Source organism: Neopsephotus bourkii, unplaced genomic scaffold, assembly GCF_033783945.1.
Source record: "Neopsephotus bourkii isolate Nb327-2 ecotype Australia unplaced genomic scaffold, CSIRO-AGI_Nbou_v1 NB_580, whole genome shotgun sequence".
Taxonomy (NCBI): Eukaryota; Metazoa; Chordata; class Aves; order Psittaciformes; family Psittacidae; genus Neopsephotus; species Neopsephotus bourkii.
Window position 1 is genome coordinate 1,553,501 of NW_026901081.1, and position 21,480 is coordinate 1,574,980.

Consider the following 21,480-nt stretch of genomic DNA (forward strand, 5'->3'; position numbering starts at 1 on the left):
CCCTGGAGGTGTTTCACTGCAGAATGGTGGAGAAGAATGGAAAAGTCATTCCAGTCTGTTGTACCGCTTCGATAACGCAATGATCTGGCTGATGAGCGTGGTGCTACGTAACACAAGGGGATTGTTTGCTACCTGCCAGCACAGAAATCAGCTCAGTGCTTTGTTTCAGTAAGCAGTTTTCTCTAGAACACCCAGTGCTGCATTTCTTGACAATGAGAGTAAAGATGGTCTGAGTCATGGCTATAAAACTTCTTAAAGACAGAGTTCTCAATGTAGACTTAGGGTGAGGGCTTGTGATAACTGAAGGGAGTTGTTAAAGACTGAGGTATTGAGGGTATTATTTGTGTTTAGTCTGGATTTAATAGTGCCAGTGAAATTTACATTGATTAGAAAGCAGAGCTCAGGAGTGAGAAGTCATGTGCAAACCCTTTTGCTTGTGTCTGACTAACCTGTTCTTTTTCCTTGGTAACTAGATGACCTGGCCTAAGAATTCCTTTTTCTGTTGTCTTCTATATTTAAAGTGGGAGAAATAGAGGATATGGCTGTAAAAAAATGGATCTAGATAAGCATAGAATTTGAATTTTTATCCCTAATTATGCTGGGATATAGTTTTCCTTTGCTGAAAGAGGTGAGTCTAACAGAACTGAAGTAATTACACTTAAAAGGAGAGATGGATTCTTTAGCGTTACCTCCTCCTAGTTGCTTGATGCAAGGCCAGGACTGCCATGATAACTTAGGGTTTTCTAACTGCTCAAACCTGTCACCATAAGCAGCACAAAGCAATGGAGATTGAGGGAGCCAAACCTTTCATGCTCTTCTATTCTAGATAGAAGGAGTTGGACAAAAAGTGCAGTCTTAACATTGAGACAGTCATGCTGCAGTCAAATGATCTGTTGAATGTTACTGTGCCAACTGCTGACCAAAACAGATGTCGTGTGGTTGTCTAGAGGCAGGAAAGCACATCTTCATGGACCTTAGAGCACTGCCCAGGCACTTCAAGCTTTTCCTTTATGCTGAAGCTGAAAAGCTTTTAATAGTAATTCCAGCACTGGAGTGACTGAGGCTCTTAATGAGCTGAGAGACAGTGTTTGAAGACCCTCAAGCTTGAACATGTAACTGTTGTACAAACAGCTTCACTGATGCATAGTTTGTAATGAGCGATTAGGGAGCAGTGAAGAAGAAAAAAGAATGATCAGGTTGAGGAAGAGTATTCTTCCCTTCTGCTGCACTCTGGGAGACCCCCCTACAGTCTTGATCAGCTCTGGGGCAGCAGCACAAGAGGGACGTGGAGCTGTTGGAGTGAGGCCAGAGGAGGCCATGGAGCTGCTGTGAGGGCTGGAGCAGCTCTGCTCTGGAGCCAGGCTGCGAGAGCTGGGCTGGGGCAGCCGGGAGAAGAGAAGGCTCCTGAAGGGGAGACCTTAGAGCAGCTCCAGTGCCTAAAGGGGCTGCAGGAAAGCTGGAGAGGGGCTTGGAACAAGGGCCTGTAGGGCCAGGCCAAGGGGAATGGCTTGAACCTGCCCGAGGGGAGACTGAGATGAGCTCTTAGAAAGTGGTTTCATTTAGTGGTAAATGCTCCATCCCTGGCAGTGCTCAAGGCCAGGTTGGACACAGGGGCTTGGGGCAATCTGCTCTAGTGGAAGGTGTCCCTGCCTATGGTAGGGAGTTGGAACTGGATGAGCTTAAGGTCATTTCCGACCCAAACCATTCTGTGATTTTGTGACTGTAGAAGTGAAGATGCTGTGCATTCTGTAAAATACAATAAATCGTGCAGGGGGGTTGGAACTTGGTGATGTTAAGGTCCTTTCCAACCCTAACTATTCTATGGTTCTGTGATTCCATATGTTTAAAGAAATCGTATCTACTAAACATTTAGCATTTTTTGAGCTCTTGGCGTTTTAGTAATACCATGAGCTTAACTTCCTTGCTTCAGAAACTGGCATTGCTGCCCTGTTTGATCCCAGGATGCAGAGGAATGCTCATGAGTCAAGTGAACTCGAAAGCGAAAGATGTTTCTCCTTTTGGAAGTACTTTTGGAAAGTGCTTCCTAAGGAGAATAAGAAGTAGTGCTTCTGAACTGTAGTAGTTCTGGATTTAAACAGTAAATAAACCAATGTTTTCAGTAGTTGGAAATGGTAATCCAGTACCTTGGATACTTGAAGCAATTCAAGTGAGTAGAGGTAAAGCAACAGGAGAAGAATATAGGTGGATTACAACAAGGCTAAAATTTCATAGTTATTTGCTCTGAGAATGCAAACCATTCACAGCAGAGTGGGTAACATGGCAGAAATGGGTAATTTTAAGTGCTCTGGCAAATGGGTTTGCGAGGTTTTGAAGTAGAAGTGAAGAAATCCACCATGGCTGTGGACTGCATCTGAACTAGTTTTTCATCTAAATCAGTGTGAAAAGAGCATCTTCTTGTCTGAAATAGTTCTATATACCTATTGTTACACATTCCACTGAGTAATATGAAAACAAAGACTGACTCAAATATTTTACTTCCTTTTTCCTACTAAATCTGCTGGGGGAAATCAAAGTAGTGGCTGGAAAGTGTCATGGTTGAATACTGCTTTCACTTCTTGTTGACATGCACTGTCTTTAACCACTGAGACAGACGGAAGTGCTGCTCCAGTATAACACCACCATGTGAGTGTGGGCCTGGTGATCTTCTACAATTGTGTCAATGTCTATAGAATTCGTTAGAGGCAATTAGGAGGAAAGAGTTGTTAAAGTTACTGTTAAATAGTAATTGTAGCCCAAAAGGTTGGGTGACAATCTGGGGCTCGGTTTTTGCTATCTGCATTATATATAGAATCATAGAATATTTAGGGTTGGAATGAACCTTTGGGTTTAAGATCACCTCGTTCCAACCCCCCTGTGTTTTTTTTAAGGAATGCATATGTGTTTTACAGACTGAGTTATCTGTTGACAGCTGGAGTACTGTGTATGCGCTTGGAGTATGCGTACAGTTCTGGTGTCCCCATCATAAGAAGGACATGGACCTGTTGAGCAAGTGCAGAGGAGGCCACGAGGATGATCAGGGGCTGGAGCAGCTCCTGTATGGAGCCAGGCTGAGAACACTGGGGCTGTTGAGCCTGGAGAAGAGAAGCTGTGTGGAGAGCTCAGAGCAGCTCCCAGTGTCTGAAGGGGGCTGCAAGGATGCTGGAGAGGGACTCTTCATTAGGGACTGCAGTGATAGGACAAGGGGTGAAATAGAGAAGATTTAGGTTGGGTATAAGGAAGAAGTTCTTCTCTGTGAGGGTGCTGAGGCACTGGCACAGGGTGCCCAGAGAAGCTGTGGCTGCCCCATCCCTGGCAGTGCTCAAGGCCAGGTTGGACACAGGGGCTTGGAGCAAGCTGCTCCAGTGGAAGGGGTCCCTGCCCGTGGCTGGGGGTTGGAACTGGATGAGCTTTAAGGTCCTTTGCAACTCAAACTAGTCTGAGATTCTGTGATTAAGTCAGGCCCTGTTCAGTCAGAAAGCTGTAGTAAATCGGCTTTGATGCTTTATTCAGGAGATCTGTGGGGGGTTAGGAAATATCCTTAATTGAAGGAAGGATTGGTAGCTGGTAACTAAAGATACGTTTCTTATGATGAGAGGGTTTCCTGTTTGCCCTTGGTTTCTCATCCAGTAACACGATAAACATTAATACACTTCAAGGTGTGTTAATCAACAAACACTGTTTGCTTGTGCAGCTTAAAATCAAGTGGTTCCTTAAGGTCAGAAGTGCCTTTGCTTTGATTTTGTTGATGCTTTATCCCAGAAGACCCTACTTACTTTTTGAGTCCTTCCCTCTGAGCAGCATCTTGTTTTCCATTGCTCAATTGGTGTTCTCAGTTCATTCCCACAGCTAATACAGACTAATGCTTTCTTACCCAAGGTGATGTTAAGAGCCTTCTTAACATGTGAAGAAGCTTCTACAGCATGTTATTAATGATGTGGAACTTGCACCCTGATGTTCTTTTGTCTTTCCCATGGTGTAGTTCAAATGTTGTGTCAAGCAGTTGCAGTTCTAGTCTTTCATCTTGCAAGTGAGTAAATATTTATTTAGACCAACTCAAATGAAAACCTCCTTTAAGGAAAGATGGTCTTTCTGAAAGGTCTTGGTTTAGGATGCAAAGACTGTGTATCTTGTTCCTTGTTATTCGTTTCCTATCTAAACACCCTGCAAGAGGAGCTTCATCTGTCAAAACAGTCAGTTCAGATTTTCTTAACCCCAGTTTAGAGCAAGTTCTTTTAGGGTGTGCTGACAGTTTTTATTCTTCAGGGTTGTGGTGGCTGCCAGCTCTTGGTGTGTCTCTCTTGATGTTGTAGTGACCATAACCAAACACAGCTGTTGAAACAATACACACTACTTCATTTGCCTTGGTCCCTGCATGGGCTCATGACTTGGCTTTTAAACCCTTCCTGCTAACATTACATTGAGGTACAGGCTGTATTGTGAGTCTTTTAAAAGCTATCCTGTTTGTATCCTAAGCTGTCTTCTGTACCTCTTCCACCTTAATTTTTAAATAACAGGCTTTTTCAGTCTTTCTGCAGTATTGACCACACATTCTGGATGTGGAAAGAAGGATGAGGATGCAGAAATTGAGAGAAGAGTGTGGACGCTGGGGGCTTGCATTGAAGATGGCTTTTGGTCTTGTTTGTCTCATTGGTTCTGAGATCTAAAAACAGCAGCGTAGATGTTCTATGTGATTATGGTGTACAAAGAGAAGGTTTCTTGTCCCTGCTGAACAATTATCAGCTCTTAACTACTACGTAAGAGCAATGATGTGGAGTTTTGAGTTGCTCTGTGGTGTAAATTCAGTTACTTAGTGAGGAAAGAGTTTAGTGGGCTAGCTAGTAAGAGATGTGAGGAAAGATGGACTAAAGGCTGTACCTACTTTTAGGAGTAATATATATGTATGTCTCCATTTTAATTTTTTCATTTATATAATTAGTAATCTTAATTATTTTTCTTAGTTTGAGGAGTAGGTTGTGCCATAGACTGACATGTTTTCAGCTGTCACATCAACTTCCCACGTTATATTCTTCAGCTCTGGGTTGAGCTCATGAAGGCTGCTTTGCATTCCAGTAGCTGGGGAATAATTATACTTCTGCATGGGCCATGTCAAATGTGGAGATGTTTCTTATTCTTCCTCTTTCACTTTCTCCCTATATGAATTAGGGAAGACTTGATGCTTTTCAGACAACAGCTTCCATTTGCTGACTGTCCTTGTTGAACCTCTCAGTGCAGTAAGTTGTGTAAGTAAGCAGGAGTATGGATGTCTGGAGCCCAAGTGTGATGGGGAAGGGCTGGGGGACCTGGGGGGTTCAGTCTGGAGAAGAGAAGGCTCAGGGGGGACCTGATGGCTCCCTACAAGTGCCTGAGAGGAGGATGGAGCCAGGAGGGGCTGGGCTCTGCTCCCAAGGAACAAGGGATGGGACAAGAGGAACTGGCTTCAAGCTGCACCAGGGCAGGTTTAGATGGAGCTTAGGACCAATTCCTGCCCCAGAGGGTGCTCAGGCATTGGAACAGGCTGCCCAGGGCAGGGCTGCAGGCACCGGCCCTCATGAAAGCTTTTACACAGCTTCTCCTCTCCAGGGTGAACAGCCCCACTTTTCTCAGCCTGTCTTCATACAGGAAGTGCTTCATCTCCCATATGGAGACATAGTCTCTGGACGTCACCTCTGCTTTTCAGAATGCTGCTTCCCGACTGTTTCAATGGGGGCTATTCCATAAATTCTTTTCAGGTCACGATCAGCACTGACCTCTCCACAAGCTGGTACATATTCTGGTTTTACCTGGCTTTCACATGAGTTTTCTAGCCTGCTTCTTTATGACCCACAATAACTCTGGAAGAATTTAAGCAAAATCCTTCCAACAATTTCAGCATTAAAGCAGTGTGCAAAGATTAGTTACCAGCAGAGACGTTACTACAACAAACTTGCTTGTTTCAAGCTTAACAGAACTGGCCTGCAAGGTCAGCTCTTGGGGTCTCTATATTTTGTTATAAGTCACAGAGAAACACGGGGTTCTGCATGTCAGGCTGAGAGGTTGTGGGTTTTTTTCTGTTCTTAAAGGCTCTAGCTCAAAACCCAGAAACTCTGGCAAAATGTGAAATGTATTAGGCCAAAATGAGCTTTTTATTAAAGCAAGGAGGGATAAGGTCAAGGGGAATGTCTTTAACCTGCCAGAGGGAGGACTGAGCTGAGCTCTTAGGCAGAAGCTCTTCCCTGTGAGGGTGCTGAGGCTCTGGCACAGGGTGCCCAGAGAAGCTGTGGCTGCCCCATCCCTGGCAGTGCTCAAGGCCAGGTTGGACACAGGGGCTTGGAGCAAGTGGAAGGGGTCCCTGCCCGTGGCAGGGGTTAGAAGTGGATGAGCTTTAAGGTCCCTTCCAACCCAAACCACTCTGGGATTCTATGGTATTAATAACCTGAGCTGCACAATTCCTAGGGTCTGAGCTGCTTGCTAAGTGTGGTAGTTCAGCAGTGAAGATGGGAAAACAGTGCTTGGCTGAGTTCTCATCCAGTCAGGTTTTCTTACATTATGGTTTCTTTCCCAGGGTCATCATCTTGTGAGAGAATAACAAAGTGGTTGAGATGGAAGAGGAGTCAGAACTCGCTGTGCTTGATTTTGCTGCCCATTAGATGACCTTGAAGAAATCATTAGGAAATTGCATGAATACTTTAGGCTATTGGAGGTAGTCGCTGTTCTCTTGTGGTTTCATGAACAGGCCAGACTGCATGCTAACAGCAGCACGCTTCTCTTTCTTGTTTTGTCTTATTACCTCTTCTTCCGTTTCTTCCTTCCCCCTTCATCTCTGCAGTGATTTTTATTAATGGTACCACATTGTTAGACAAACAAACACAGTGAATATCCAGTATTGTTATCCAAGTTCCTCAGAGCTGGAAGGAAGCAAAGAGTGTTGTTTGGATCAGTTGAAGCCACCAACAAACCGCAGTCTGTCTGCTTTGTATTGCTTTTGTGCTGGGCACATCTGTGTAGATACAGTGAGAGAAATTAGAGGAACTTGCACAAGTTTCAAACTAACTTCTTTTTTGACAGCTTTTCCTTGGTTAAATTCTCTGACCCTCTCTGTGAGACAGCAGAAATGCACCAGAAAACACTGTGTGGAAACAAATGTCTGATGCAGAAGGTGGTGTTTTGGGCAGAGGTAGTGAAAGATTATGCGATCTTCCTGTTGAGGGAGCTAAAGCATGAAGGGAACAGGCAGCTTCAGTCCTTTACAGTCTACCATGTCTTCGGCGGTTTAGGGTTCTGGGATGATTGAATGAAAAAGCAAAGTATTAAGAAGGTTGTCAACCAAAATACTTTATTCTACAGCAGTCTGACGTGTGTGTGGCCTGTGGTAAATCTGGAGATGTTCACAGGAAAACGTGAAATGGGAACAGTAGGTACATCAAATAAGATCACAGTATCACAGTATCACAGTATGTTAGAGATTGGAAGGGACCTCAAAAGATCATCTAGTCCAATCCCCCTGCCGGAGCAGGAACACCTAGATAAGGTTACACAGGAACGTGTCCAGGCGGGTTTTGAATGTCTCCAAACAAGGAGATTCCACAACCTCCCTGGGCAGCCTGTTCCAGTGTTTCGTCACCCTCACTGAGAAGAAGTTTCTTCTCAGGTTTAAGTGGAACCTCTTGTGCTCCAATTTGTACCCATTACCCCTTGTCCTTTCATTGTTTGCCACTGAGAAGAGCCTGGCTCCATCCTCGTGACACTCCCCCTTTATATATTTATATACACTAATAAGGTCACCCCTCAATCTCCTCTTCTCCAAACTATAGAGACCCAACTCCCTCAGTCTTTCCTCATAAGGGAGATGCTCCACTCCCTTAATCATCTTAGTTGCCCTGCGCTGGACTCTCTCAGCAGGTCCCTGTCCTTTTTAAACTGAGGGGCCCAGAACTGGACACAATATTCCAGATGAGGTCTCACCAGGGCAGAGTAGAGGGGAAGGAGGACCTCTCTCGACCTACTAACCACCCCCCTTCTAATACACCCCAGGATGCCATTGGCCTTCTTGGCCACAAGGGCACAGTGTCAGAATGATGCAGCAATAGGACAAGAAGTGATGGGTTCAAACTAAAACAAGGGAAGTTCAGATTGGAGATAAGTAAGAAGTTCTTTACTGTGAGGGTGCTGAAGTGCTGGCACAGGGTGCCCAAACAAATGGTAAATGTTCCATCCCTGGTAGCGTTCAAGGCCAGGGTGGACAGAGCCTCAAGTGACATGGTCTAGTGTGAGGTGTCCCTGGCCATTTCAGGGGGTTGGAACTGGATGATCTTACACAGTCCTTTCCAACCCAAACCATTCTGTGAGTCTATGAAAACCAAGTACTTTTCTTGAATAAGAGACCCCTGACTTCTGGAAGAAGCTCAGCACATATTTTACATTCCTTGTCCCTACAGGCCTTTGGACAGAAGCACCTCTCTGTGTTTTCTGTAGCTGCTTTCGGCACTGGGAGCTCCTCTAACATCTCCTCTTGAGGAGCCTTCTCTTCTCCAGCCCAGCTCTCTCAGCCTGGCTCCAGAGCAGAACTGCACCAGTTAGTTCTGTCTGACTTTGACTGCTGCTCTGTCCCCTCTTGCGTCAGTGCAGCTGCTTCTACAGCCACATTAGGAACCACACTGAGGAACTGCTCTCGTGAAACCAACCCAGCAGAAGGGCCATGGTGAGGTTTCATCCAGCTCAGTTCCCCAGTGTGATTCGTGGAGCAGCTCCTTTATGGTGGTACAAAGAACTTGCAGTTATTTGCAGTGGTGCAAGTAGGCAATGGGGGTTGTCAGCAGGGAATTTGGCTGATGCTGGGGAGACCTGAATTACGACATCATGGAGGTTTTGTGTATTCCAACATCTTGAGCAAAAATGATATGAAATACACTTAATAAGGGTTTGAAAATACCCTTAAATAATACTTAGTTTGTCACAGAGCAGCTGTAAGTCCTTGATGAAGTATTTTAAAGCCTATTTGAATTGCCTTTTGGGTATGTCTTTAGCTGATGGTGTCCTGGCTAAAGCTGATTATCTCTGGTCAGGAGAGGTTAATGACGGAGGTTAACTCTGAATGCAGCCTCTGTAGAGTTCTGAGGAGATCTGAGTACTGCAATATAATATCAGGACAGTGTAGGGAGGCTTATTTTCAGGATCCAAGTCTCTGTTGTCATGACCTCATGTCAAAGAACATGAACAAGAGAATTGTCCATTAACTGGAAACTTGTTCCCTATCAGCTGGGCTAAATGGACAAGTAGTGGGACAGAAGGGAGGAGGAGAGGGATGACTAAGTTGAAGATTTAAATAGACATTCACTACCTGTTGCATTCTGACTCCTGGACTGTGCTGTGGTCTCACAGCCCTGAATGTACCTTTCCTCTTCCAGCTGCTTTGAGAGAACTGAGGATCAATTCCAGACTTTGAAGGGTGCAGAGATGTCACAAACCATGAAGACATGGACTCGGATCTTATCCAGAGGTGCAGGTGTTGGTTGTAACACTAAAGCTTTTTCCAAACCTGATTGCATGTAGTGAAAGACAAGCAAATGTTTGGCTTTGCTTGGTGGCTACTTATTGTAACACACTACTTAAACCAGGCACACAATTAGCTTGCAGTCCTAAGATGATGTGGAGAAGGCTGCTCTCTTTGTTAGATGCAGTATGGGCTGCTTTTAGGTTGTAAAGGATTTAATGTATATATCTGTATATATATGTGAGCATGGTAGAGGATTGATCTGTGTGCTACAGAAGTTAATTAAAGGAGAGAGATGTATCATTTCTTATAGAGAGTGTAATGTATGTTCAAAGCCATTTCTTAAGGAGTGTTTAGGTTCCTTATAAAAATGGCCAGTGAAACTACACAGCTTTGAAGTTGGATTTCAACTGATGTACGAGATCCATGTAGCTTTTTTAAGTGAAGCTTAATCTTTCTGTTGACAATGTTGATACCAATCTCTAACAAAATAACACCGTGTAGTTGAGCAATGAAGCAACTTAGGTTTGTGGGTGGTTTGGTGTGGGTTTGTTTTTTTAGAATTCCAGAGTGGTTTGGTTTGGAAGGGACCTTTAAAGCTCATCCAGTTCCAACCTCTGCCACAGGCAGGGACCCCTTCCACTGGAGCAGCTTGCTCCAAGCCCCTGTGTCCAACCTGGCCTTGAACACTGCCAGGGATGGGGCAGCCACAGCTTCTCTGGGCACCCTGTGCCAGCGCCTCAGCACCCTCACAGGGAAGAGCTTCTGCCTAAGAGCTCAGCTCAGTCTCCCCTCAGGCAGGTTCAAGCCATTCCCCTTGGCCTGTCCCTACAGGCCCTTGTCCCAAGCCCCTCTCCAGCTTTCCTGCAGCCCCTTTAGGCACTGGAGCTGCTCTCAGGTCTCCCCTTCAGGAGCCTTCTCTTCTCCAGGCTGCCCCAGCCCAGCTCTCTCAGCCTGGCTCCAGAGCAGAGCTGCTCCAGCCCTCGCAGCAGCTCCATGGCCTCCTCTGGCCTCTCTCCAACAGCTCCACGTCCCTCTTGTGCTGCTGCCCCAGGGCTCGATCAGGGCTGCGGGGGGGGGGTCTCCCCTTCACACAGCAGAGGGGCAGGATCCCCTCCCTGAGCTGCTGCTCACGCTCTGGGGGTGCAGCCCAGCACACGGAGGTGGTCTGGGCTCAAGCGCTCACTGAAGCCGGGTCATGGGGAGCTTCTGCTCACCCAGAACCCCAAGTCCTCCTCAGGCTGCTTCATCCAGGCTCCCGCATCCTGTATTTGTGCTGGGATTGCCCGACCCAGGGGCAGGACCTTGCCCTTGGCCTTGTTGAGCTCCATGAGGTCATAGAATCATAGAATAGTTAGGGTTGGAAAGGACCTTAAGATCCTCCAGTTCCAACCCCCTGCCATGGGCAGGGACACCTCACACTAAACCATGGCACCCAAGGCTCTGTCCAGCCTGGCCTTGAACGATCCCACCTCTCCAGTGTGTCTAGTTCCCTCTGGATCCCATTCCTTCCCTCGGGTGTGTTTTTAATCTTGTATGTTTATGCTGGAGTTAGGTGGTCATCCTATCTCAGCTCTGTTTTTAGTGTAACTCGGCCTTTGCAGGAATGAAACTGATGGTTTTGAATCTGTCACATCAACAGAAATGTAATATTCCTCTTAAAGATTTCCAGTAAGGAAAAGTAAGACATCACTGAAGTGATGCCAAGTGATACAAAATGTCACTGTAACTGTTATTGTAACACAGGTGGTAGCCTTTTAACTCTCATAAATGCCTTTTAGGACAAGCTGCAAACAGAAAAGTTGCCTCTTGATTTCAAAACCATTTAAACCCTCTTTTGGCGAGTGTGTTTCTGTGAAGGTGGATCCAGATTTAGAGGCTTTCTGGAAGCACCAGTATGCTGTAAAATGAGCTTTGTGGTCAAAGGATGCACTAACCCGGTTGTTTGAGGCTTGTAGATGGTTTGTGGTGATCCAGAAAGGATAAGCAGCCACTTGTCAACATCCTTGTGGTAGATGAGTGAGAGTAGATTGAGACATTCACTGGTGGAATGCAATACCGAAGGAATTGAGGCGAACTTTATATGTGTGAAAGGGTGGCTTGCTGAGTGTTAGGTTCATGACAGTCTGTTTTAAGCTTGCGTGGGTTTTCAGAGTTAAAATAAGAAGCACAGCTAAGAAATGAGTTAAGAATGACTGGAGGGTCTGTGTTAACTTGTTAGCAATGAATTTATAATCATAGAATGGTTTGGGTTGGAAAGGACCTTCAGTTCATCCAGCTCCAACCCCCCTGCCATGGGCAGGGACACCTCACCCAAGGCTGTGTCCAACCTGGCCTTGAACACTGCCAGGGATGGGGCAGCCACAGCTTCTCTGGGCACCCTGTGCCAGCGCCTCAGCACCCTCACAGGGAAGAGCTTCTTCCTTATCCCCAGTCTAAACTTCTGCTGTTTCAGTTTTAGCCCATCACCTCTTGTCATGTCACTGCAGTCCCTAATGAAGAGTCCCTCTCCAGCATCCTTGTAGCCCCCTTCTGACACTGGAAGCTGCTCTGAGGTCTCCACACAGCTTCTCTTCTCCAGGCTCAACAGCCCCAGTGTTCTCAGTCTGGCTCCATACAGGAGCTGCTCTAGCCCCTGATGATCCTCGTGGCCTCCTCTAGACTTGCTCAACAGGTCCATGTCCTTCTTATGTTGAGGACACCAGAACTGCACACAATGCTGCAAGTGGGGTCTCATGAGAGCATAGTAGAGGGGCAGGATCACCTCCTTCAACCTGCTGGTCATGTTCTGTATTTGTCAAAGTAAAGGGTATTTTGTGCTTTGAGCCATAGCTGTTGGGAATTTGGAGCAATAAAGGTGAATGGAGAGGGCTTGACTCAATCTGAGGGTTTTCATTCAAGGTACAGTATTGTAGCAAACTAGCATAATGCTGAAATCACTTAAACTAAAGATTTTAGTGCCATATTCAAGTGTATTCACTCCAAGAGAAAAGGACTTTGTTATCTGAGCAGATGGTAGCTGACAGACGTCACAACTTCCACTGTGCCCTTCATATTCCCTGAAAACCTGTATATGACTTTCCAATAGGATTCTATGGTATGTTTTATTCGAGGCTGTGCTGGCAGTTTCCAGCATTACTGTGAATTCAGGAAGCTTTATCCAGCTCTGGATTAGGAGTTGGTTTATGTTGGAGCTCTTCTCTAGTGCTTGTTGAGCATAGTTTTGCCTTGGAAGTGTTTCCAATATGATGATGCAGAATACCTGGGTGGTGCTGCTGCTGTTTGAAGCTCAGTGTCTCACATATTCACTTGAAACTGCCGGATTAGGTGGGGTGGTTTAGACATGAAGAGTAGAAAGCAGGTACAGGATACAAGTCTGGGTAGTGGATCAGTGTTGCTTAATCTGAGCTCATAGGTGCTGGTCGCTGCTTGTTCAAACAGTTTCAAAGAATCATAGAATGGTTTGTGTTGGATAGGACCTTAAGATCATCCAGTTCCAACCTCCTGCTATGGCCAGGGATGCCTTCCACTGCTGTAAGCCCCTTTCAGAGTTCTTGATCTGTTTTGTTTTGTTGTTTTGCTCATTTTCAGCGCCGGCTTCGCCACCTTCGGAATATTGCTGCCCGGAACATCATCAACAAGAATGGGTATCGCCTCTTGGATACGTACTTCACTCTTCACTTGTGTGATAACACCAAGATATACAAAGGTAAGGCAGATTTTCACTGGTTAATCCTTGGGTTCCTGTGATCCAGATTCTCTGCCCTTTTATTACCTTGACAACCCGCTGCTGTATTTGCATCGCTTATACTAATAGTGGAGAAGAGCTCTTTAGTTTCCTGAGCTTCCTAAAAGCTTTTAGTTGACAACCAAGGAAGCAAAACAGATGATGCATTTAGTAGTGTCTTAAATTAGCTTATTATTGTTTTTTGCTCCTCTCCCCTCACTGATAATTTAGGAAACTTGGGAACTTCCAAGAGCACAGAACAGTTAAAGCCTTTGGAGCCTTAGTTGCTTTATGGGGGAGAGTGTCCTGCTCTCTGCTCAGTTACTTTTCAGAGCAGAAACCAGCACTCATTATCAAAGTTTTCCAAAAATAGACTTGTCAACCAATGACATGAAGCATCCAGGCATCTGCTCTGCTTTTGATAGCTGTGTTTGAGTGTTGGATCTCATTCCCCTTTGTTGGAGTCGCGGGAGACAAGCCTCATGCTCTCATGGTCAGCAAGTCTCGTTTATTAAGCAAAACACAGCAACTTTTATAGTCTACAGAGTTAGACACATTATCTGCTAGGATACAGCGAGATTATTGGTTACGCTATGTTTAACACAAAAGTTTCCAAGTAACAAAACCCACAAACCACTTTCTCTTTTCGACATGTCTCAACCTGCGAAACATGTCCCAGCTTGCTGCAAGCATTACCATTGTGCTGTTTGGGCCAAGAGAGTGTATGCTCTCCCTGTCTCTTAAGCAACCTGAGGCAAACATTAACCACAAGACTGCAGTACCTTTGAGGCCTACATTTCTACCAACTGTATGGTATCGTGGCCTCTTCTGCTTAGCCATTCTGATGTCAAGCTCTCTACACTTCCCCCGTTTTCTTTAATAGTCAACATAGCCATCTTGCGATCAAAAGCATTCGTTATCATTCTTTGCAAGCATTGCATGATACATGGTAAAAGCAAAACTGCTAACAATATTATGACCACTACCAAAACAATTTTCTCTATTAAGGAGATAAGCCAGGAGGATAACCCAAAAGATGCTAACCAATTTGTAAAAGGATCACTTGTTTCCTGTAACTTTCGCATACTATCTTTCAACTGTGCTAATTGCTTGTGAATGGAGTTAGAGTGATCCGATAGATTCATGCAGCACATGCCTTCAAACTCATCACACCCATGACCTTGTGCGAGGAGTAAAAAATCTATGGCAGCTCGATTTTGAAGGATTGCATGTCGGACTCCATCTACGTCCATAGCTAATTCTGACAAAATTTTTGTTGTGATGTTTATTTGTTTCCCTGTCCAGCAAGCTAACTTTCTTAATTGCGTGAGAGCTTGGGCAGATGCTACACCAGGAGCAAAAAGGCTGGCTAAAACAACTTCTGGACGATCCCAAAGTGTGACAGTATCTTGACACTCTGAGTTTAATTGAGTGGTTGCTCTTTTACGACGTACATGAGTACGATTGGTGTTAAGAACTGTAATTATGTCAGGTGCAAACATCGTCAGATGGCCTATATAACAGGGTCCTCCTACCGGGCTCCTGGGAATTCCTTGCCAAGCTCTGTCACCGCAAATAAGAAATTGTCCTCCAGGGAGATAGACTGTGTTGGAGGTTATAATGGTTTTCTCGGTAATGCTCTGGCAATAAGCGGTCTAATTATAGGGTCTGTGGGAGGAAACATTTATTGGGTTATCTTGACCAGGATTAGGGTCAAATTTAACACAATTTTGTGCTGGTGCTGAGCCTAATATGTTAAATTCCTGAATGTCGGAGACATTTTTGTACATATTAAATTTAAAAAGTGTGTAGTTTATATTTGGCATCGGTACACCTACTAAGCACGTTCTAAAGGGATCAGAAGTTGTAGCTAAAGCAAGACATATACTACTTTGATTAACTTGTTGTTAACTTGTGTTATTCGCCCTTTCTACTATTGCTTGACCGGTAGGGTTGTGGGGAATACCTTTAGTATGCTTGATTCCCCAAAATAACATATATCTTTGTACGCGTTCACTAATGTACGCTGGACCATTGTCAGTTTTGATTTCCTTGGGGATTCCCATTACAGCTATACAGCTATTTAAGTGTTTTTCGACATGTATGGCCTTTTCACCTGTCTGAGCAGTTGCCCAAATATAATGACTATATGTATCAATAGTGACATGAACATATTTTAGCTTTCCAAAATGGGGTATATGAGTAACATCCATTTGCCAAATTTGATTAGAGTCTAGTCCTTTAGGGTTAACTCCCATGCTTAAGCCTACTCCTCCTTGAGGGTAGCTACAGACAGAACACGTTCTAATGATGGCACGAGCTTCATTTATGGGAATATCAAATTCTTTAGCTAATCCTTTAGCATTTTGGTGAAAAATATTGTGGCTTTCTTTAGCAGCGATACTGCGAGGTATGACTGCTGGCTGTTGTATAGCCACCAATTTATCAGCCCTTGCGTTTCCTTCCCCTAGCCCCACATCCCACTTATGACTTCTAATGTGGAGCACAGAATAGGGATGTGCTCTGGCATGTATCACCCTTCTGAGGGATAAAAAGAGTTCCCCAAGTCTAGGATTAGTAACATCTTTGATAGCAGCATCTTCGATACGAGAGGTTACTGTCACTACATATAGGGAATCGGAAATAACATTAAGGGGTTGTTGGAACGCATGAAGAGTCCAAATAACAGCCAAAAGTTCAAGGGTTTGAAGATTGTCTTCAGGTGTCGCGTTGAGAATATGATGACACCAAGTTTTTCCCTGTTTCCATGTAGCTGCTGCTCTTCGGGACCTCTTCCCTGCGTCTGTAAAAACTGTAATGGCTTCCGGAATGGGCGATTCACTTCTGAGGGGTTTAACAATCCACTGCCATTGACCGAGCCATGCTAATGTGCTAGGCTTGTTTTTTGATGTGAGCACTTTACAAGGGGCGTTTAGCAAGGCAAGGGCTAAGTCATTATCGTTTAAGAGAAACCAATCTAAATCAGAATGGTCCATGGGTAAATAAATGGTCTCAGGCTCTTTTCCACTAATTTCAACAGTTCGTAGTCGGCCTTTACGTATCAGGGCCGCTAATCGCTCCAATTTCTTTGTAATTGACTTTCGCTGTTGTAATTGTGGTGTTAGCCATTCAATAACCAAGGTGTCCTGAGTCTTGTCCCCCGTTTTCCTTAATTGGGCAATTGCTGCTAAGAGATGGTCCTCCGAGTTCCATATGATTAGATCTAGAGGGAGAGTAGGATCACGACGGGAGACAAATCCACTTGTGACACAATGCATGATTTCGTGAAAGGCTTGTAGCTGTCAGTCGGGTTGCTGGGGCTGCAGGGCGAGTTTGTGCGACTGCCGCCTGGAGAGGTGCAAGGGCTGCCAGAACTTGGCTTTGCGCTTGAATTTGAGCTTGAGATTGGGTATTAAGACTTTCGCTAATTTTATTGCCGATTTTGTCAAGGGCCTCTATTATAAAAATTTGACTACCTGAGGGGAGGGTGTTTGCCTTGTCTAAAAGGTCTTGAACTACCCAGTTGCCAGGGGCGGCAGCTTTTGATGAGGGGTATAAATTAACCGGGCAATTCCTTTGATATCTACAGGCAGAAGAATCATTGAATTGAATAGGTAATCAAGCATTTGTTTTGCTGGTTCACTAGTAACCCCAAATTGAGCAACCGTGGCCCGAAGTTGTGCCAATAACTTCCAATCAATTTGAGTAATATCGGCTCTAAAGCCGCCACCGGGTCGTGGGTGAAAGATAACAGGAAAAGCCATAGAAGTAGTGACATGATCCTGTGCTTCCTCGGCAAGGACGCTGTCTCCATTTTCAACCCCATGGCGTGCCAAAGCAGCCCAAGCCTCCCGTCTCTGTTTTGCCATAGCCTCCGCGAGGTCCGAAAGGGCTCCGGGGAACGGCTCCGTGGCATTAGAGGACAGAGGGGGGGAGGGTTGAGGAGAATCAGACGGTCCAGTTGCGGGAACAGGAGCAGATGGAGGAGAGGGAGGAGGGGGTGGTGGGGGTGAAGGTAATATTTCAACTGTGGAAACGGTGGGCGGATTAGGAGCAGAAGGGTCATAATTACGATTTTGATCTTGTGCCAAACGGGCACTTTCAGCTGCACGTTTTTCTGCCTGTACCATCAACAGCTCATTATGCACTAAACGCCATAATTTAGAAAACTTTTTTGCTGTTTTATCATCGTCTAATGTAAGATCCCAAAGTTTATCGCCATATCGGCGCCATTCTGATAACTGGTGAATAGAATGGGGATCGGCAAAGATACCAAAAGACCGGGCATAAGAAAGAAGGGCAGGGAGCTCTTTATCAAAATCTAAGCCTTTTAGCCCCCGGCGACGGAGGAAGGCAGTAAAAAGATCATACGCCGCTTGCCTGTCCATAATTACCGGATCCGTTGCACCTTCCAGGCGTCGGCAGCGCGTAGCGGCAGAGCCAGCCGATGCAGCACTCTGGGCTTAAGCAGGAGACGAGTAGTCCACCGATGTAGCACTCCCGTTTTGCAGAAGCCGTCTTTGAATCGAGACCCGCACCCAACGCAACTCCGTCGGTTAGCAAGAGTTCAGGTCCCAGCGGGGTCCCTGTCCAGCAGGGTCCCTGTTCGGGCGCCAAATGTTGGAGTCACAGAAGACAAGCCTCATGATCTCATGGTCAGCAAGTCTCGTTTATTAAGCAAAGCACAGCAACTTTTATAGTCTACAGAGTTAGACACATTATCTGCTAGGATACAGCGAGATTATTGGTTACGCTATGTTTAACACAAAAGTTTCCAAGTAACAAAAACCACAAACCACTTCTTGTTTCGACATGTCTCAACTTGCTCAACATGTTCCAGCTTGCTCAAGCATTACCGTTGTGCTGTTTCAGCAAGATATATGTCCTGTCTCTTAAGCAACCTGAGGCAAACATTAACCACAAGATTGCAGTACCTTTGAGGCCTACATTTCTACCAACTGTATGGTATCGTGGCCTCTTCTGCTTAGCCATTCTGATGTCAAGCTCTCTACACCCTTTAATGCTTTGCTTTCCACTACAGTTCTAGACTGTAGAGAGATGTCATTAAAACTATATTTTTAACCTGCTTTTTGATATGCTTAACAGTTGGAGATGAATTTTTGTTTTCTTCTAATCTTTATTTTCAGCTAGTGTAATTGATCCTTGCTTCTCTCTAAGGTTTTAGAAGGATAAGGGTATATAACGTGAGGTTGCAGCCTGGACTTCTCTGTGGTTGGCTGAACCTCTAACTGATCACTACTTCTACAGCCTCTCATGTAAGGGACTGTCCTGCATTCCGTTCAAAACTTTAGTCCGTTGGAGTACAAGGGATACAGTACATGATCTGTATTATAGCCTCCAGAGATCTCTACCTGAAGACCCTTCAAGTTCCTTTTTGGGATGGAAAAACCAAGGTCCCTGTGTCAGCAGTTGCTTATTTCTATTTAATACAGGGTTCTAGGCACCTCTGTGGGGTAATTTGGCTCTTCACTCTCCAAGCATCTAGAACGGGTCATAGAATCATAGGATAGTAGGGTTGGAAAGGACCTCAAGGTCCCTCATGCTCTTCAGGAAAGCAGTGCAATGAGTGTTGCTCTCCTCTAGGAAGATGTGGCGTGACGAAGAAGTCACTTTGCTAATGTCTTCCACATATTGTGAAGTACTGGGGCACCCCAGAAACCAAAACCTCAGTAAATCTTGAGAATTATCTTGGATATAAAGGTGAAATGCTAAGTTCAAATGATGATATCTAATAGGGAAGTGTGAATGAATCATAGAATCATAGAATAGTTTGGGTTGGAAAGGACCTTAAGATCATCAAGTTCCAACCTTCCTGCCATGGGCAGGGACACCTCACACTAAGCCATGGCACCCAAGGCTCTGCCCAACCTGGCCTTGAACACCGCCAGGGATGGAGCATTCACAACCTCCATGGGCAACCCATTCCAGTGCCTCACCACCCTAACAAGAAAGAACTTCTTCCTTATATCCAGTCTAAACTTCCCTTGTTGCAGTTCAAACCCGCTACCCCTTGTCCTATCACTACAGTCCCTGATGAAGAGTCTCTGCCCAGCATCCTTGCAGCCCCCTTCAGACACTGGAAGCTGCTCTGAGGTCTCCACACAGCTTCACTTCTCCAGGCTCAACAGCCCCAACTTTCTCAGCCTATCTTCATACAGGAGCTGCTCCAGCCCCTGCTCATCCTCGTGGCCTCCTCTGGACTTGTTCCGACAGCTCCATGTCCTATTTATGCTGAGGACCCCAGAACTGCACACAGTGTTTCAAGTGAGGTCTCGCTGTAGTTCAAAGCATGCCTGTACTTCCAAGTCTTCCTCATGAATCTGCTCCTGATAAACTAGACCCATTAGCATTTGTCTTACATTAATGTTATTTATTTTAGTCTTTTCTGTTCTATATCCATGTTTAAACTAATCTAAAGGTGTCTTTTTACTCATTTTTTTCTTCAGAGTTTTATAAGAGTGAGGTGATCAAGAATTCTCTGGTAAGTTACTTTAATAATGAAACCTTTCCTTTGAAAAACTGTGTATTTACTGCAGTAGATTGATTTCTCTGCTGAATCCCAGCACTGTTAAATGTGTATTTGCACTCTTCAGTTTTGGTTGGAGTATCCCATTTTCCTTTCCAGGTCATTCTCACAGGGGTTGCGGTAGTGAGTTACTGACTAGTAGAAATGTGTGTTGGTTTTAAGTCTTTTGGTCCTCTTGCAAGATAGAACACCCCAAGGGCAGGGTGTTTTCATGTGAAAACTTCAAATTAAGCTTTAAAATATAAATTCAATATTAAGAACACCAAATAGGTAAAGTACCATTAGCTGTGTTTTTACGGGTTTAAGTCATTTCAGTATCTGAGGTTTGTATGTGCCATAACTCAGGTTTGTGTGCAGTTCATCTCTTTATTTGCTGTTCTTGGTGTTAACAGAAATAGTTGCTTTTATTTAAATGTCTATTTAAGAAGCACTTACATGTTACTTTGGGCGTACGGATTCAATAGAAGCTCAGGTTGTGCAGTGATGTAGAAGCTAAGGCCCTGTTTGCAACACCCCAGGCAGAGGGACAGTCAAACAGAGTTGCACTGATTTCTTTGAACATCTCCCTGTTGTATAAGTGAATGGTAAGCAGCATGTACCTGCACATATACACATGTGCATTCTTTGAATAGCTTTAAGAAAGTGAAATTGAAAGCATCTTAGAGTTTCTACATTTCCCATTTTGGGTCAGTGAAGGGCCCAGAAAGGGTCAGGTTCTCACAGCAGATGAGGGGTAGGTGTCTCTCTAGGTGTAGGATGTTGCAGATACTGGGTAAAGGAGTTTGAAAACCTGCATGAAGAAGATAGAACAGCACCGTTTATAGCCCACGAGCTGTAAATGCTTTGAAAAGCTCCTGAGTGGAGAAGCAGCTCTCTACATCCTCAAGCCTCATTTATGCGAGAGAAAAGTTCCATGAGACTTTAGATTTTGAGGTCTGCCTGTTCTAAATCAGGACAAGGAATGACAAAAAGGGAATCTAACCAAAGGCAACATGAGGTGAAATGTCACAAATGTAAATCAAAGATGTCTCGAGCAAATTTCATGCATTGTCTATGGGTATTTATTAAAACGGTGGTTTTGTGCTACCAAATATCTCCTTAGGAAAACTCCATGCATGTATTCCTTCTGCAGTACTTTATGGGTGGCTTTGCTCCTCCCTTCTTTTCAGAGTCATCTGCCTCTAAATTGCCTAACACCAGTTCAGAGGTGGTTGGCCTGTTCCAAGCTTCTTAAGCACTAGAAGGAAAAGCTTGTTGTATCGTGGGGTAGTGGTGGGTTCCCACATTTGTTTTGGAGGAGTTACCATTTCTGCGTGTAGCAGAGGAGGGAGATGTGTATAAAAAGCTCTTCCCCATTTCTGTCTTAGAACACCCTGGGATTTATGGCCTGTGGAAGTCCTAAAGTCAGTATCTGTCTCTTGGCACATGTAGTGTTGCATTGACTCTATTGCCAGTTACAACCATTCCATAAATCTTTAATTCTGTGTTATCAGAGATGAGTGAAAGTTCTTGGAATGCCTCATGTTTGCAAATCTGAGTTCTAGGGAGTTAGATGTTAGCAGATTAGTATGCTGGCTTTATAAAGCTTGAGATGCATATCTGATCTCTTGGGATGAAGAGGCAACATTTGAGGATTGCCATCAGCATCAGTCAAGGAGGAGAAGAGTGCAAACATATATGTCAATAATGCAAACTGAATCATTGAGTAGATCAGCCCTCCTTTTAAACTTCACTTTT

At 44.8% G+C, this 21,480-nt stretch overlaps 1 protein-coding gene across 4 annotated transcripts in view; it reads left to right on the forward strand.

Annotated features, from left to right (window-relative positions):
• Positions 1–21,480, forward strand: part of UVRAG (UV radiation resistance associated) — a 96,522-nt gene that overhangs the window by 2,696 nt on the left and 72,346 nt on the right. For all 4 annotated transcript variants that reach the window (XM_061351401.1, XM_061351402.1, XM_061351403.1 and 1 more), the window contains exons 2-3: positions 13,061–13,178; positions 19,664–19,698. In XM_061351401.1, the coding sequence (XP_061207385.1) occupies positions 13,061–13,178; positions 19,664–19,698 (153 nt within the window). The remainder of the gene's footprint in view (positions 1–13,060; positions 13,179–19,663; positions 19,699–21,480) is intronic.